At 52.9% G+C, this 17355-nt stretch overlaps 1 protein-coding gene across 3 annotated transcripts in view; it reads right to left on the reverse strand.

The window, feature by feature from the left end:
* The window catches only part of ACTN1 (actinin alpha 1), a 100580-nt gene that overhangs the window by 18120 nt on the left and 65105 nt on the right, over positions 1-17355 (reverse strand). For all 3 annotated transcript variants that reach the window (XM_058739448.1, XM_058739446.1, XM_058739447.1), the window contains exons 5-10: positions 17068-17155; positions 16476-16554; positions 12688-12769; positions 10740-10825; positions 3507-3599; positions 1957-2187 (exon numbers count right to left, since the gene is read on the reverse strand). In XM_058739448.1, coding sequence (XP_058595431.1) covers positions 1957-2187; positions 3507-3599; positions 10740-10825; positions 12688-12769; positions 16476-16554; positions 17068-17155 — 659 coding nt within the window. The remainder of the gene's footprint in view (positions 1-1956; positions 2188-3506; positions 3600-10739; positions 10826-12687; positions 12770-16475; positions 16555-17067; positions 17156-17355) is intronic.

Genomic DNA, 17355 nt, shown 5'->3' on the forward strand with positions numbered 1-17355 from the left:
AGGGGACAGGCCGCATCTACCCAGAGGGGGCACTTCTAACTCGCACAGAACACCCTCTGGTCAGCTGAGGCTCTGGCCACCTAAAAGCTGCAGATGCAGCCTGGAATCTATAAAAAGACTGCAATTTTCCAAAGTGCATACACAATGGAAAGGGCCTATTTTCTTTCCTCCAGATTCCCTGGGATCCTGCCGGCTTCCAATACTGTTTACTGGCTTGGCCGTTCCCTGCCCTTCCCTTTTATGTCCATGCCTTCTCATGATTTCTCATTTTGAAGGCCAAAAGCTCTATCTTGGTGGGTTTTTAAATTTTCTTTTGCATGTTTGTCTGTCTCATAACATTTCTCCCTGAGTCTGAGAGAGGGCAAGAAGGAAGGGGAAATAACATAAGTAACATAAATGAAGATAATTTAACAACTTGGAAAGCCATTCACAATATAATTTTAGTTGGGTTTTTAAAATATTTTTTAATGTTTTATTTACCTTTGTGAGAGAGAGGGAGAGAGAGAGAGAACACAAGCGGGGAGGGGCAGAGAAAGAGACACACACACAAAATCTGAAGCAGGCTCCAGGCTCTGAGCTGTCAGCACAGAGCCCGACATGGGGCTTGAACTCGTGAACAGTGAGATCATGACCTGAGCTAAAGTTGGATGCTTAAGCTACTGAGCCACCCAGGCACCCCTTAGTTTTTTTTTTTTGTTTTTTTAAAGCAGCTTATTAAGTAAAACATGCTTTAGAATTCCCTTAAAAATCATATTTACGTAGGGCGCCTGGGTGGCTCAGTTCGTTAAGTGTCCAACTCCTTTTTTTTTCCCAAGTTTATTTTATTTCTTTTTGAGACAGAGACAGTGCAAGAAGGACAGAGAGAGAGGGACAGAGAGAGAATCCCAAGCAGACTCCACACTGTCAGCGTGGAGCCAGATGCAGGGCTCACAAACCATGAGATCATGACCTGAGCCGAAATCCAGAACTGGACACTTAACTGACTGAGCCACCCAGGCGCCCCAAGTGTCTTCTGACTTCGGCTCAGGTCATGATCTCAAGGGATTTGTGGGATTAAGCCCCACGTCGGCTCCGTGCTGATGACTCAGAGCCTGCTTGGGATTCTCCCTCCTCTCTTTCTCTGCCCCTCCCTCCACTTGTACTATTTCTCTCTCAAAATAAATACATTTTTTTTAAAATCCTATTTACATAGACTAAAAGAATCTTTTCCAAAAACCACTTTATTTCAAAAAACATTTTTAAGCTGATATTGGATAGTTAAGATTATGAGTAATTTCTATTTTCTGTATTTAGCAGATTTGTATCTTTGAAATATCCTACCAAAAAAAAAAAAAAAAACAAAAACCCACCAACTCATTACTTAAGGTAACACATTTTTTTTTAAGTGCTTAAAAAAGATTTTACAGAGGGGCACCTGGGTGGCTCAGTTGGTTGAGAATCTGACTCTTGATTTGGGCTCAGGTCACGATCCCAAGGTCGTGGGCTCGAGCCCCGGGTCGGCTTGGCACTAAGAGTGGAGCCTGCTTATGATTCTTTCTCCCCTTGTCTGTCTCTCTGCCCCTCCCCTGCTCATGCTCACATCCTCCCTCTCTCTCTCAAAACAAATAAATAAAGTAATAAAATGTTTAAAAAAGTAAAAAGCACCCTAATTGCTACTGAATTATGCCCTCTTTGGTTCAATATGTCCAGAGGCACTTAGTTTGCAGAGATGGTTTTCTAAGGTGGGGGGAGGGGGTGCTAGGAGGCCCGGGTGGATATTCAGGGGTCTGGCAGGACAGGTCTGACCTGGGATGGTCAGGAGACAGGGGGCTTGAGTCTGGGTGGCAATCTGGAAGGGAGAAACGATTTCTGGAACAGCGTATGCAGGTGGAAGGAAGCCCGTCCCGCCCTGTCCCGCCCTGTCCCGCCCACGGTGCCACATTCAGCCAGGAGCAGCTCCGGCTCCCCGGCACTCACCGAGACCATCCTGCCCTCGGAGGGCATGAAGGCGGGCCGGTTGCTGAGGCGCAGCTTGGTCTGCAGTGTGTTGAAGTTGATCTCCAGCTGGCACTTCTCCTGCACCTTGGGTGGCTTGTGCAGACGCCGGTAGTCCCGGAAGTCCTCCAGCTTCTGCTGCATGGCATGCATGGTGTTCTCCGGCGCCCGGTTCTCCAGCCACGGGATGGTGCGGCGGATCCACTCCAGCAGCTGGTGGGGAGGGGCACGCGGAGGGCGTGAGGATGCTGGGAGGGGGACCAGGGGCTGCCTCCCTTCCCTCCTACGGCCTTTGGGCCCCTTCCCTGACAGGGGGAGCCGAGGGATGTCTCTCCTGACAGCATGTCCCGTCCCAGCTACCACTCCCCGGCAGTAGAGGCCAGGCTCCAGGAGAGCCACAGGCTTCATGCAGCCTGGCCACCAGCCTCTTCTCTGCCAGGGGAAGGGGTTAACTCAAGCTCTGCCCCAGGAAGAACCGTGGACCTGGTAGGAAGTCAGCCAGACCAGGAGGAGACCCGAGCTCTGGGTCCAGCCCCACCAGCTGGCTGGGCCTCGGTGTCCTCTGTCCCGGGGAGGTAACAACCATAACAGCCGCTTCCTGAGGCCCTTGTCACCCGGGATCTAGAATTCTAGAATGTGGGCCTCTGACTCAAAAAGGAAGAGGCTGGCTTCTGGGGCACAGGCAGGGAACAGCCTGGATGAGGTGATGACGGTGGAGAAAGTGGAGGAGGAGTGGAATGGGTGACAGGAAACAGAACGAGCACCTGCAAGGTGCCAGCGTGTCCCCCAGACGGACTCATCGGAATGAGGATTGGGATCCCATGGGGTTCTGTGCTTTGACTCCTGCCCCAGGTTACAGAGAGGTAAACCGAGGCGCCGTGAGGTTATGTGACTTGCCAAGGTGACCAAGCTGGAATGGCAGAGCTGGGCTTACACCTGGCACCTGTATTCTTACTAGGCTGGATGGCAGATCCACCAAGAGGCTGGGCTGAGCTGTTCAGAAGGCTGAATTCTTTTAAGCAAGTGGAGCCCTACCCCAAATATAGTCAACGGCAGAACAGCACACCCAGCCCTGTCTCCTCCTGTCCCCTGGGTGGGCCCAGCTGCTTAGCAAGCCTGAGGCAGCACTGATCCCATCTCCAGATCACATCCTCTCAGAACCAGGCATACTGTTTTTCTAGGCCAAGCGACTCACAGAACAACAGTATACCAGGCTAGAAAGGCCCTTGAGATCCCTTGGCTTAGCTCTCACTCGGCAAGGGGAAAAAACCCGAGACCCAGAGAGGTGAAAAGTTTCCCGGGCTCCCTGTTTGTTGGCAAGAAACACAGCCTACGACTCGGCTTTCTGGAGCCTAGAGATGAGCCCCACCTCTGCCCTGGGTCAGCTGTGCTGGGACCAAGGACTACACCCAGCCTGGGACTGTACCCCAGGGATGGGTCTGGAGGTACAGGCTCTGGGGGCTCCCTCTTCTCCCGGGGTGGGGTAGCAGAGCCCTGCCGGAGCCAGCTGGGGGAACTCAAGAGGTACCCACATCGCTGGCCAGCTTCTCATAGTCTTCCATAAGCTGCTCGTTCTCCTGGTTGACGGCCAACACCTTGCAGATGCGATTGGCTGCTGTCTCCGCCTGGCAACAAGAAAGGGCGTGGGTGTCACGGTCAGCCCTGGGCAGCAGGAGCTCCCGCCCTGCAGCTCTACCGGCAGGAAGTCAGCCCCTGAGGCTTTCAGTCCACATCCTCCTCCTCCTCCTCTGCCAGCCCATGCCGGGTCCCACAGGTCAAGTGAGCCCAAAGAGAGATATTGGTGGCTGAACCGGGGCCCTTGGAGAAGGACCAGAGTTTGAGGCCAACCATTCACGTTGGGAAGTAACTAATGTGATGACTGATACAGTCAAAACGGTCAGCTCAGGTAAAGAGGGCAGAAAAATTCATGCCAAGCCTACAATCCCAAGTGGAGGCCCTGGGGTCCCCAAGGCTCAGGCTCTCAGGTTGGATTTGCCAGGATCTTAGGAGATGCAGGAATTCAAACCTGGGAGTCCAGAATAAGGTGCTGACTGAGAAACAAAGGGGCCTACAGAATCTGCTCCTGGCTCAAAGCCCAAAGAACATTAGAGAAGACTCAGGGACCCCTACTGCATGAAGGGCAAGACAAGAGGATCAAGCCAGCATGCACAGAATGTCCAGAAAGCTGGGCACTGGCACCTCTGGGAAAGCGGAGGCCTCATGCTGAGTGAGTGCCGGGCAAACAGACACAGGACACAGGTTTTGGCAACAAGAGGACTGAAAGGAAATCAGATGCAAAGGCCCGGAAACTCCAGGAACACCATCTTCTTGGGCCATGGAAGGCACCGTGGACTTAACACCAGCAAGGGCCAGGTGGTCCTAAATCACCAGGAGCTCAGGTAACCTTTAAATTCATCTGTTTTCTTGTGTACATCATAACCCAACTCCAAGGGGAGGGGAACTCAAAGCCTTTTTGGGGTCCTGGGAAAGAAAAGACAGCCTGGGAGTAGGAGCAGATAATGCCTATTAGAGAAGGGTGAGCCTACAGATGACAAGGGTTTAGGGGATAGAAAGATGGGACCTCACAACTGGTTGATAAACAAGGCAAAATTGGTTTTGACTGCAGCAAGATAAACTGAGGCTAGGCATGAAGAAGAACTTCCTGAGAATGAGGGTGCTTTGAACTGAGAAGGAGTAATTAAAATGTAAATGTTTTTTCTTTGCAAAACTTTTCAAATAGGATACACAGCCACCAAATCCTGTGATTGGGAGTGGCTGCTGGGATGGGGGGGTGCAGAATGAGGTCAGCATAAAGGTCTTTTCAAGCTCAAAGTCAGGAGATCACACCCCCCCCCCCCCCCCCACCCCAGGCAAGGTGTTAGAGCAGGTAGGCCTCCACCGGGCAACTGGGAATGGCTAGAGGGCCTCCAAGATGGGCACTTTGAGTCTTGGGTCTCAAGAAACTGAGGCAAGGAGTCACATCCTTAGACCTTCACCCCCCTGCCCTCTGACCTAACTCTGCCCTGGAGATGCCATGACCATTTCTTCCATGGAGCTCTTGATTGATTGTCCTTCCTCTTAAGAACCAACAAGTAACCACAGGGAATACCAAAAGGTGACAAGGAGAGAAATTCTTTCCTGGAGACTGTGCCAGAAGACGTGGGGCCCTTGGAAAGAGCAAGGTCATGGGAAACATGCCAATGTGCCCCATGAAGAGGGCTGGGGGTAGCAATCTGCCTGAAGCGACCAGGGCCACTTCCGGTGAAGGCCGGGGAAGGGGACACAGGGGCCAGTGGTCTCTGTGCTGACATAAGTAAGCTATGCCCAGCATGCTGACCAAGTGGGTAAGAATCAGAGGTGGCCACGCATCATAGGCAAGAAGCGGCTGCCACCATGATGTCTCATGGATAAAGCCCTCCTTGGCCTCATTACCCCCGACACATCTTGAAATCCTGGGCTCAGTGGTCATAAGCTTTGACTTGTGTGTCAGTCGGTCAAACTGGCAGACTGAGTGAGGCCTGCGTTCATGGGATTTTAGGAGATAATCCATTGAGCCTCAGGAGCCTCGCCCATCCGCAGAGCCTGTTGACGGACTGTTCTAGGATCAACAGAGGCTCCTTTTGGATGCTGTCTGGGGGACGTTCCCAAGTGGGCCACCTGGGGACTTTTTGCAAAGACCCACCTCTTTCCCAAGCTTGCGGCTCAGCCTGCCCCACTCCTAGGTGGCTTCACCAGCAGAGACTGAGAAAACCACTCATTATAACCAGGAAATCTGTCTTTGGAAAGAAAGCACGGGCATCATGGAACAAGAGAGCTTTCTTTAAGAGAGCTGTCTGCAAACTCCATCTGGATTGCCTCTGCCCTCGAGGGACAGCCCAGCTTCCACGGTTACCTTTAGGAAGGAAGCAGACTCCTGGAACCCAGATTTGACGTTAGGGGAAAAAAGAAAAGAAAAAAAAAAAAGGTAGAAACCTCAAGACCTTGACCCATCTCTTTCACTCACTGCTTAACTCCCTCCCCCAGGCTGGCAGTCTCACCCTTTACAAGGTCCCTTTACAAAGAAGGGTTCAGTCATCCACCACCACCAGCCCAGGAGGTCACAGAGACCACGCAGGAAAGACCAATGTGGTAAGGCCTGAAGGACATAATCCCTGGGGTGGAAGGCAAGCGGGACTCTTGAGCGTGGGACCCAGGCTTACCCTAGCATCCCACTTTCTAGTTTTCTAGGAACTGTTTCTTCCGTGGCCACAAGAACGCCATCACCATGAGGGATTTAGGAGAGAGGTACTTAGCACCACCAGCTCCTAAAGAGACTGCCCAAAGGAGAGATTTGTTCTAGGGGAGGAAAGATTCATTCTCTGAGAGAAACAGAAATTGAAACGCCATCAGAAAAACAACCGTAGGAGAGTCCTGGCCTCGGGCAGTTCCCGCAAGAGGAGATGGGCTGTTCCAGAACCCAAGAAGCAAAACCAGAGTGCCCAGGCCTTTCTGATGTTGGCAGAATTTGCACAAGGGGTGGAAGCGTAAATATCGTAAATGGGCTGAGAAAATATTCTGTGACACTAGGCAAAAGGATTACTTCTAAACACACACACAAAAAAGGGAGACTTCTAGAAATCTGCATTTGCCTTCCCTTGGTTTATATTTTCATGACTTACTTTAAGTTACATTATTATACAGCTTAACACAGAACAATCTGTTTGGCTTTATATTAGTAACTTTTTTTTTAAGTTATGGACTCTTATTCCTGGAGTACTAATAACTTAGCTATCCCAACTGAAACTCTGCCATCCCAGAGCCACACTGCTGTGCTAACACGCAGCATCGAACTCGCTGGTACAAGGTAGTTAATTAAGGTAACATCTAACACCCAAATGTGGCCAAATGACGCACAATGGCTCTGCCACCCACAAGCCACAGATTCACATGAATGCCACAAAAATGTCATCTGTGACCTTTTTAGTCGAGAATTTCCCAAATCTATCTAGAATTGCCCATTTCCTTCCTCCCACAGCCTAGCCTCTCCCTGTGCCTAAGTCAGCACCCAGCCCCAGTACCCCTGCCAGCCAGGCCCGCAGGCAAAGGCACGCAGCCTGCTCCCCGTCTCTGGTTCCCCCTGTGCTCCTCACCCCAGGCAGAGGACCAGGGCTAACTCGCTGTCCCCTCACAGGCTGACCTGTGACATCTCGAAGCTGTCACACAAGCTGTGACCGCCTTCCTGATCTTTGCCGCACTTTCACTTGAGGACCCCTACTCCACCCTTAAGACCCCCAAGACCAGGTGCCTCCTGTTCAAGAAAGCCTCCGTGTGTGCAGCCCCGTGGCCCTCCCCCCCTGCCCGTCCCCTGCTCAGGCCCACAGCACAGCAGGCACTGACTAGACCGCCGCCACTGTTGGCTTCCAGGTTTCGGGGTTTCCCCAGATGGACCATAATCCTTCAAGGGCACAAATGGCTGTTTCCTTCCCTTAGGAGATTCACGATGTGACAAAAGCAAGCAAGGGGCCAAACGAAGAGATGCAAACGTCACCATCTACTCCTGAAAGCATCCAGAAACACCTGCAGCAGATCTAGCCTGTGCTTTAAATGGCTGTTTCTCAAACATTCCCAATAGACCGTGAACTTTAAGGCACAAACTACATAAAAATCTGCTGCTTTCTGTTGATTCTAAATCGACACAGGGGACGAGGAGGGCAAAGGAAAACTGAGAAAGAGTCAGAACCCAAACCAACATGTCAAACAAAAGTCGGTCCTCACCTGACAAGGAAAACCAACGACGTGCCCCTGTCTGGGTGTGTGGACGGCCACACGCGCGCGCACACGCGTGCACACGTGTGCACGCATGTGCATGCATGTGTGTACCATCGTATGGTGCATGCATGTATGTACTGAGCATGGGTTTCAGAATATGGCCCCCCACTGGCATCAGACACGGAGACAGCCAAGACACAAAGAGTGTGTGAGTCGGAATGAATCGTCCTTCTTCCAAGGAGAGGAGGGAGCTTCCCCTCTCCCTGGTCTGCTTGGCTCTAAGCAGTTGCCTGAATCCTTAGAAGTGGTTACGGGCAACTCTAGGAGAGGCCCCCGACCCAGGACATGAGATGAACGCCACCGCCCCCCCGCCCCCAGCCCGACACTGGTGACCTTGTCCTCGAATGTGGACAAAAGGAGTGTGAAATGGTTGCAACAAGGATGAGAGGGAGGGAAGAGGGGCGTGGGGAGAGGTGGTATGAGATCTGGGAGGGAGAAAAGCAGGCTGCTAATGCACACGCACTTACGCACACGCACGTGCACACACTCTCGCACACGCACGCACACACTCCCGTCCGAGCATTATCATCAGCCAGGACACAGGGAAGGCCAGTGTCGGCAGGCGTGAAGCCCAGGAGAGGACCCCTGGAGGGGCAGGGGACAGAGAGGAGGAGCTGGAAAACCCCAGAGCAGAGAGCAGTCTAGCTACAGAGGCGGGCAAGCAGGCCCTCTGTGGTTATCAGGGCTGGGGGGGCCCACCAAGAAAGGGGACAGATGCTGCTCACAACCTGGCTGACAGGTGGGGGCTCAGAGGGGCCAGAAGAAGTTGACGAGAGAGCAGCAGCAGAGATGGGACAGAGGGAAACAGGAGGAAGCAAGAGGCAGGCCAGAGAGGGGGTTGGAGGGGGGCTGGGGATCCTGGGAGGGCCAGGACACCTGTGAGTCACGGAAGCCTCCACGAGGGGCAGCTCTCCCGTCTCAGTGCCAGTGAGGCCTGCAAGGAAGGCAAGGAAGGTTCTGGTGCCCGTCCAGCCAGGGGACGGGGTTGCTACAAGCCCACGTGCCTCTGTGTAACTTTTTAAAGGCACCTCTTCCCAAGGCATTCCTATTGGAAAACTGTCATACTGATCTGTTAGAGAATATTTTTACTGCCATCTGCAGGATTCCTTCTGTAACAAATATCCAAATCTCCATGGTCTATGGTGCACACATGGCAGGCTTGTGGAGTGCACAACCTGCACCACGTCCATGGCAGGCCTGGTTGGGAAGGGCTCTGAGCCTCTGGCCTGGACACCGGGGAGAAGGCAGGAAGGCTTCTCCCTGCCCTGTCTGCTGGGTAATTTGAAAGAATGGTTGTGACTGAGCGGGAAGGAGAAAAAATGAAGGGGTCCTGAATGTTTAAGGGAATAGTTAGGAAGCATAGCCCAGAGCCATATCGCTTGGGATAAGGGCTCTTGACTCAGGGTCCAGGGAAGGAGCTGAGACCACGAGCTTCTTTCCCATCTGTGACCTCCACTAAGCCCAGTGTGCATGGTCAGAGACACAAGGGGCCATCCAGAGGCTGGGGCTCTCTGGCGTCTTCAACCGGCCAAGGTCAGAGAGCACCCTGCCCTCCTACGAGAGGAGGAGGGGCTGCAGCCCCACGGACTGCTGCCGGAGCATCCAGGGAGGAAGGAAGAGGTGGGCGGAGGGCGGCAGGGAGAGCGGTCGAGGCCGAGGGAGAGCTCACCTTCTGCGCACCCAAGAAGGCGTGGCAGTGACATGAAACATTAGGTCACATGGCCTTCCCATCCTTAGCGTGCCTACACATCTGCACAGAGAAGGAGAAGAGGTTGAGAGGAGAAAGGGAGCAGCAGCACAGAATAAACCCAAACAGCCGTGGCGGACAGGGAGAATGCAAGACAGACGCACAGACAGCAGATGAGGGAACGGGCAGAGAGAGACGAAATGAGATGGTGGGAGGAGAGAAGGGTGAGGAGGTGGAGGGCACAGGCTGAGACAGGAAAGGGAGAGAGAGAGCAGAGGGGAAGGCTGGGCAGAGGTGGGAGGGGGGGAGCGCCCCCATCATGCATTTGGAGACAGGTCACTCAGACTCCATGCGGAGGGTGGGAAATTGGCCTGAGCACATCCAACCTGATGTGACAGGTCCACGGCTCGACACCGTGAAGGCCCAGCCTGTGGTCCTGTCAACCTGCATGTTGTGTTTCCAGGATCCTGCCTGTGAGTGGGGTCTGGGAGAGAGGCTTCTGCCTGAGCTAAGCCTGGTAACAAAAATATTCAGCGCTCTTTAGTTGTGGTACCCTTGTGCAGTGTGCAACCCGCACAACTGGACTTTAAACTCAGGCCTCCCTGAGCAAAACTGGGCTGGGACATTTGAAGGGGCTCACAGCGGCCCACCTCCTCCCATCCCCCTCCAAGGGGCTGTGCTTATGTCTGTAAATACAGCATGCAGAGTGACCCCACATGTGGGTCCCCGGCAGGATACAGAAGGCATCAGGGCCCAAAAAAAAAGCTGTGGACAGATTTGCTACATCATGCCCATGAGTGGGAGAAAGGCGGGGGCTTCACGACACCTTTGCAAAACAGGTCAGTGAGGACAGGAGACGCCTCCCTAAGGGAAGCCCGGCTGCCGTGTTAAAAAGCCTGTGGCTTCAACAAAGGTGGGCGCGGAGGGACTGCTGCCTACTGCAGCTTCCAGGAGTCCAGAACCCCCAGGCTGATTCCACACATGCAGCTCTTCCCGCTCAAGCCAGCCCTCTGGGCCCCAGAAGGCGAGCTCGAGCCCAGTCCTCTCAGAGACTGCAGGGGAAGAGGAGAAGAGGAACAGAGGGGCAGGGCGGGAGAGGAGCCGAGCGAGAGCAGCACGCCGCGTTGGCACCGGGAGCTAACTCTACCAGAGAGACGTGCCATCCAGACCCTGCTGCCAGGGAGAGGCGAGGGGGGGGCGGGGGCGCATGGTTTGGGTCCCGGCCCGAGGTGTGCTGCGCAAGGAAGGAGGGGAAGGGGGGGGCGGGTACCTTCTGGGCTCCAGAGAAGGCATGGTAGAAGCTGGACACGTAAGTCATGATGGCTTTCTCATCCGGTCGGGCGGTTCCGACGATGTCTGTCAAGAAAAATCTGGAGTTAAAAGCCAGCTGGCGAACACATGATGCACTTCCTGATGTGATGCGGAAAGAAGCTTGCAGAACCACCAAGTCTTCTGGCCCACACGCTGAGCCTGAATCTCACCAGCTTCTGGACTCAGCTTCCTTCCACTTACAGGAACATGAGAGGTAGAGGGAGGAGAGAAACAGTGACCCAAGGAAGCAAACAACAAACCCAGAATGAGGAACATTCCATGAGCAGCTGGCCCCGTCTGTGCAACAAGTTCCATGGCAGGAATAAAAAAGGGATGAAGGAAGGAGGGAAGTACTACAGATTGGAAAAGACATAAGAAATAGAACTAAACGCCATGTGCAGACCTTATCTGGATCCTGGTTAAAACAAACCAACTCTAGGGGCGCCTGGGTGGCTCAGTCGGTTAAGCGTCCGACTTCGGCTCAGGTCGTGATCTCACGGTCCATGAGTTTGAGCCCTGCATCTGGCTCCGTGCTGACAGTGTGGAGCCTGCTTCGAATTCTCTCTCTCTCCCTCTCTCTCTGTCCCTCTTACACTCTCTCTCTCTCAAAATAAATAAAAACTTGAAATTAAAAAAAGGAGTTGGACACTTAACCAACTGAGCCACCCAGGTGCCCTACATAAATATGATTTTTAAGGGAATTCTAAAGTATGTTTTATTTAAAATGAATTCTAAAGTATGTTTTATTTAAAATGCTGCTTAAAAAAAAACTAAGGGGTGCCCGGGTGGCTCAGTAGCTTAAGCATCTGACTTTAGCTCAGGTCATGATCTCACTGTTCAGGAGTTCAAGCCCCACGTCGGGCTCTGTGCTGACAGCTCAGAGCCTGGAGCCTGCTTCAGATTCTGTGTCTCCCTCTCTCGCTGCCCTGCTTGTGCTGTGTCTCTCTCAAAAATTAAAAAAAAATAAAAAATAAAATAATAAAACTCTAAAAAGAAACAGTCGGGGAAATTTGATTTTGAATTAGGCAGTCAATATATATCAAGGATTTACAGTCGCCTTCCTAGGCATGACATTTGTTTTATGGTTACGTAAGAATATTTTGAAGGTATGTGGTGGTGAAATGCTGTGATGTCTGGGATTTATTTGGTAATCTTCCAATGAAGAAAACAAAAGGGAAAAAAAGTGACAAAATCTAATTGTTTTATCTATATGCTGGGTAAATGGAACTTCCTACACTATCCCCCTGCTTTTGCATATATTTGAAAACGGCCCCAGACACACACTGTCACAAACTATCACTGTCACAAATTCTCCCTCCCATTCTCCTAAGGGCCCATTCATCTTTCTAAAAAGTCACTTGTTTTTCTATAAATGCCAGTTGTCCCCTCCATTTCCCCTACAAGTTGGGTATGGATATAGACCCCAAACTCCTAACCACCCCATGAAGGACTCATCACCCAGAGCTCTCATGTGTATACATGTGTATACGATGCACTTGTTAAGAGATCTCTGTTTGCTTTTCCCCTGTTAATCCGTCTTTTGCCAGTCTAGTGTGCAGGATCCCAGCTGGACAGCCTAAGAGGGTAAGGGGAAAGATTTTTTTCCCTTGGCTACAACAAGAGAGGAACGCGGTGCCCCACCCCAGCACCCTCTACCTCAAGTCCAAGACAGAGATGAGAACCATCTTTAGGCAGCTGATGCAGAAATGGCCTCAAAGCCCTTCTCAGCACCAGCTAGCCTCCCCTCCAAACCCCAGGGAAACGAGGAATCCCCGGCGGCAGGTGACCCCCAGGCTCCCCAGATGAGGTCCCAGAGACCAGACCTCTTCTCTTCCCACCTCGGGCTGCCGGGCCCCACCCTTCCCGGGTGAGAAAAGGGCCAGAGGCACAGACAGAGACGCCTTTACCTTCAGCATCCAGCATCTTGGGGATGTCCAGGTACTTCTCTGCCACATCAAAGGCTGTGTTCAGATTTGTGAGTGGGTCGTCCTAGAGGGAGAAGAGGATGAAGGCATGTGAGAGGCCCAAGAAGTCACTGGTTACCCCCATGCAGGTGACCAAAGACTGGGGGGCAGAGGGGACTGCTGCAGTCCTCTCTCCCCCAAGGTGTGGTCCTCAAGGTGTAGCTCTGTGTGTACAAGGCTCGCTTCACCTCCGGGGCTTGTTGTGTGGGCGGTTAAAATGCCATCTTTCCCCCTCAAGCCTCAGTTTGTCAGAAACGGGATGGAGAATACTGGCCTACAGCCCAAGAAAGAACTGCTAGGAACTACACGTTGCGAGCAGAGCACTGGCCTGGGCATCGTCCTTCTTGGCTCCTGGCTTCAGTTCTGCCACCAGCCGGCGGGACTGGTACGTAACCCGACCTCAGCTTCCCCAGCTGTTTTTCAAGAGCTGGACTAGGCTCCCTCAAGCCCCTCCGGTGCTCACATTCCACAAAATCGGAGGGCACCTTCGCACAGCCACAACCTTTGACTATTCTGGCTTCTGCCGCCACATCCAGAAAACTCAACTGGGGACTGGCGAGGACGTGGAGAAATCAGAACCCGTGGGCACTGCTGGTGGGAATATATAATGGTGCGGCCCCTGTGGAACACAGTGTCCTCCAGAAGTGAAGCACAGGGTTCCTTGTAACCCAGCAGGCCCACTTCTGGGCATATCTCCCCAAGAATTGAAAGCGGGGACTCAAGCAGATGTGCGTACCCCCGGATTCACAGCAGCATTATTCACAAGAGCTAAACGGTGGAAATAACACAAGAGCCCACTGGCACATGAAGAGATAAACCAACTGTGCGATCCATACAACGGACTCTTACTCCGCCTGAAAAAGGAAGGAAGGAAATTCTGACACACGGCACAAGCAGGATGAACCTTGAACACATCGCGCTAAGTGAAATGAGCCAGACACAAATATCGTACGATGCCACTTACACGAGGCATCTAGAGTCAGATTCATAGAGTCAGAAGGTAGAGGCTGGGGGAGGGGGAGGGGAGAGTGATGGTTTAGCGGGTTCCGAGTTGGAGTTGTGCAAGATGGAGAGAGCCCTGGAGGCGGAGAGTGATGGCGGCACAGTCAGGTGAATGCACTGTCACTACCCCATACGCCTCGACGCAGTTAAAGCTTTCAGATTATACGTGTTCTGCGTTTTTACGTATGTTACATTTTATGTTATATACATTTTACCACAGTTAAAAGAATTTTTTTTGACGTGGGAAAACACACAACCCAGTGATGGGAGCTCCTTGCTGACCCTCCCCCCTCCACGTCTCGGTGCCCCCTGGTTTTGTCAGCCCGGGACCCCGTTTCCCCATTTGCTACGATGAGAATCACAAAGTTACAAAGAAATCAATACATTCCCTCCGGATACTTTCAGGAAGAAACTGCTTAAAATAGAGAAGGTGGAGTTCTTCTGGGAAAGCTCCTGACAGCTTCCAGAATGATTTAAAAACCACTGCCAAGCAGTGAAAGTCACTTCCGTCCAGGGCCTCAAGCAGTCCTGCACACCCGCCTGCCCCACTCGATTCCCAGGGACCGCCAGGCCCCCGTGCCCACCTAAGGCCACAGCAGGAAGAGCTTCCCAGTCAAGAGCCCATGGCTCTCCCCTGTGTCCCAATGCCAGCTGGCTCTGGCAACCTGTGTTTTCTGGAAAGCATCCATACTTCAGTGGGAGCAGGTCTGTGCTAGGATTTGGGCTGGATTTTACTGATGCTGCTGAATTAAGGAGAGGGGAGACACAGTGAAACAGGGAGAAAAGAAAAAACACACGGGGGTGGGTGGCTGGTTAGGTATCAGACCAAGGCCCCTAGACCCTCACCTCTGGAATGGCTGAGGCTCCTGGAGTCTGTGGAATGGGGGAAGGGACTATAGAGTCACAGCCAGCAGGACCCCACTTTGTATGGGGTGGCCAACAGCTCTGGATTAAGTGGCTGTCACCCCATACACCGCCACAGGGATACATGCACGCTTGTCACCAAAGCACATCAGGCAAACAGTAAGGAAGTATGTGATGATGCCTCTTAAAAATATTTTTTTTAACGTTCATTCACTGAGAGACAGAGATAGAGCACGAGTGGGGCAGAGAGAGAGAGAGAGAGAGAGAGAGAGAGAGGCACAGAGCCCAATGTGGAGCTCGAGCTCACCAACTGTGAGATGATGACCTGAGCCAAAGTTGGACGCTTAACCGACTGAGCCACCCAGGTGCCCCAGTATGTGAGGGTGCCACTTAAAGCAAAAAATCACTGCTTCTAGGGTTTCTCGCCTCAGCTCTGTTTGATGTGGCCACACAGCGTTCAGGTAAGTTAGGGGGTTCTCAACCTGATTTTCTTCCTTGCAAGGCAGCTGACTTAGAGTGCAGGGACCCTCCTACCCATTAAGAGGGTAGCTGTCCAAAGCCACGTGCAGGAGCGGGGAGGCTTTCTCTCCTTCAGCAGGTGGGCCAAGACCCCAGCCTCAGGCTTTGGCCCGACTTAGAGAAACTGGAGGGGGTGGGAGTCTGCTCCTTTCCTCCCCGACACCCTGGAAACAGAGGGCTTGACACCGTCATGGAGTTCCCAGAGCAGCTCCCGTACCGGCAACATCCAGCCTTGCTTCTGGGGGCACAGGCCAGATGGGGGTCTTCACGGAACACTGTGCTCTCCAAGTGTCAAGGTCAAGTGGAGAAATACAAGAAGAGCCATTCCTAGCAGCTGCCTTGTCAAGAGATTCACACACATGGACAGGTGACATTCCAACCCAAGGTCTAGATCATCAACTGGGGGTGTGGGGAGGGCTCCAGGGGTGGCCTCTTGGTGCTGGGATGGGCTGAGAGGGAAGCTGGTGAGTGAGGTCAGAGGGGTCCCACACAGGCCTCTCCAAGGTCTTGGCCAGCCCAGACACCAGAACCACCTCGAGGTTAGAAACACAGCTCCCACGCCCTGGTCTGCTCCACAACACATACGTGTGCTCAGGAAAATCCACCAGCTTCGTGTCAAGACCCTAAGTGAAATCAAGAAGCAGCTAAAGAAAATCCCCCACCCATGGGGCACCTGGGTGGCTCAGTCGGTTGAGCGTCCAACTCTTGGTTTCGGCTCAGGTCATGATCTCATGGTTCGTGGGTTCAAGTCCCGAGTCAGGCTCTGCACTGTCAGTGCAGAGGAATTCTCTCTCTCTCTCTCTCTCTTTCTCTGCCCTTCCCCTGCTCGTGCTCTCTCTCTTTCTCTCAAAATAAATAGAGTTTAAAAAAAAGAAAAAAAGAAAATCATCCAGCCAAACGTCAACAGTGACGGGAACCTGCGGGGACCGTCCAACAGCAACTCTTGGACACGGACGGGGGTAAAGGCCTCTAAGAATATGCAAACAGCTTAAATTTAAAATATTATATCCACTTTGCAAAACCCAGAAAATAGAAGGGGGAGATGCTGATTAGTGTTCCAATACCCCAGCAAAAGGCTGCAGGGGTTCGGACATTCTGTGAGCTGTCCGGGTCAGCAAGTACATGCGTGCTGTGCACAGAGGGTACCCCGGCGGCCCTCACAGGGAAGGTGTTTTTCTCTTTCTCTTGCAGGCCATCTCCTGGACTAGTCTAAGGAGACCAACCGCCCCCCTTACCATGGCCATGGACCCTCAGAATAAGGGCCCAGTCCTGCACTTCACCCCCACCCCCTGGCAGGGACCCAGCAAGAGGGCTCTGGCACCAAGAAGTCAGGGAAGCACACATACCTTCCGCAGCTTCCCATAGTCAATCAGCTCAGGCCGGTGTCGGTGGATCAAGGCACAGAAGCCGAGGCCATCCTTCCAGCTGCCCAAGGGAGAGAGAAGGGTGGGGGGCAATCTGGTGAGTAGGGCCGGGCTCTAAGGGTAAATCTCTAAACAAGGACGTGGGGGTCCCCTCTCTTTTACCAGAGGTGAACCCACAGTGCTTCGGAGCAGGAGTGAGAAGACAGGATGGGAAGGCACACTCCTTCTGGCCACAATCCCAGGCTCTGGGGTCAAGATTCTGTGGGGCGCGGAACGTTCCCACACCTGTCATATCCAACTATCCTCTCCGCCAAGGTCTTTGTCCCTCCTGCTCTGTTCCAGTGCCCTAGGCTGGAACCTACAGGACACGCTCCTTGGGGAGCTCTCCAGCAGCTGGGGCGTCGACCCAAAGTGCGTACAAGCAGCCACATCAAAGGGTTTGCGGCACACCCTGAGATAGCAGATTCTTCCCCAAGGACCCCTGCTCTGTTCTGGAGCTGAGGCTAACCCAGCCAAAGGGGCCTGGGGGAGCAGCTGATGCTCTGCAAGAGCCCCTCCGCCCCTGGCCACTCACCTTATGTGGAAGTTCTGGATGTTGACGTTTTTGTAAGGGGCGGTCTTTCTCTGACACCACAAGAGCAGCCCCTCCTTCGCGGAAGTCTCTGTGAGGAGGGAGATGAAGGACAGAGAGGTCAGCGGGCTGGCTTGGTGGAGGGAGGGGTGTTGGTTCATGGGGAGGCCCCACCATGACCCCAGGGTCCGTACAAAGACCCCCTAGATGGCAACCCTGCTGCTTCCAGGCCATCAAGTCTATTTCCTTGACAAAGTCTGAGTAGCTATTTGAGAAACAAAGAAGCAAACT

The sequence above is a fragment of the Neofelis nebulosa genome, chromosome 7 (assembly GCF_028018385.1).
Source record: "Neofelis nebulosa isolate mNeoNeb1 chromosome 7, mNeoNeb1.pri, whole genome shotgun sequence".
NCBI classification, from domain to species: Eukaryota; Metazoa; Chordata; class Mammalia; order Carnivora; family Felidae; genus Neofelis; species Neofelis nebulosa.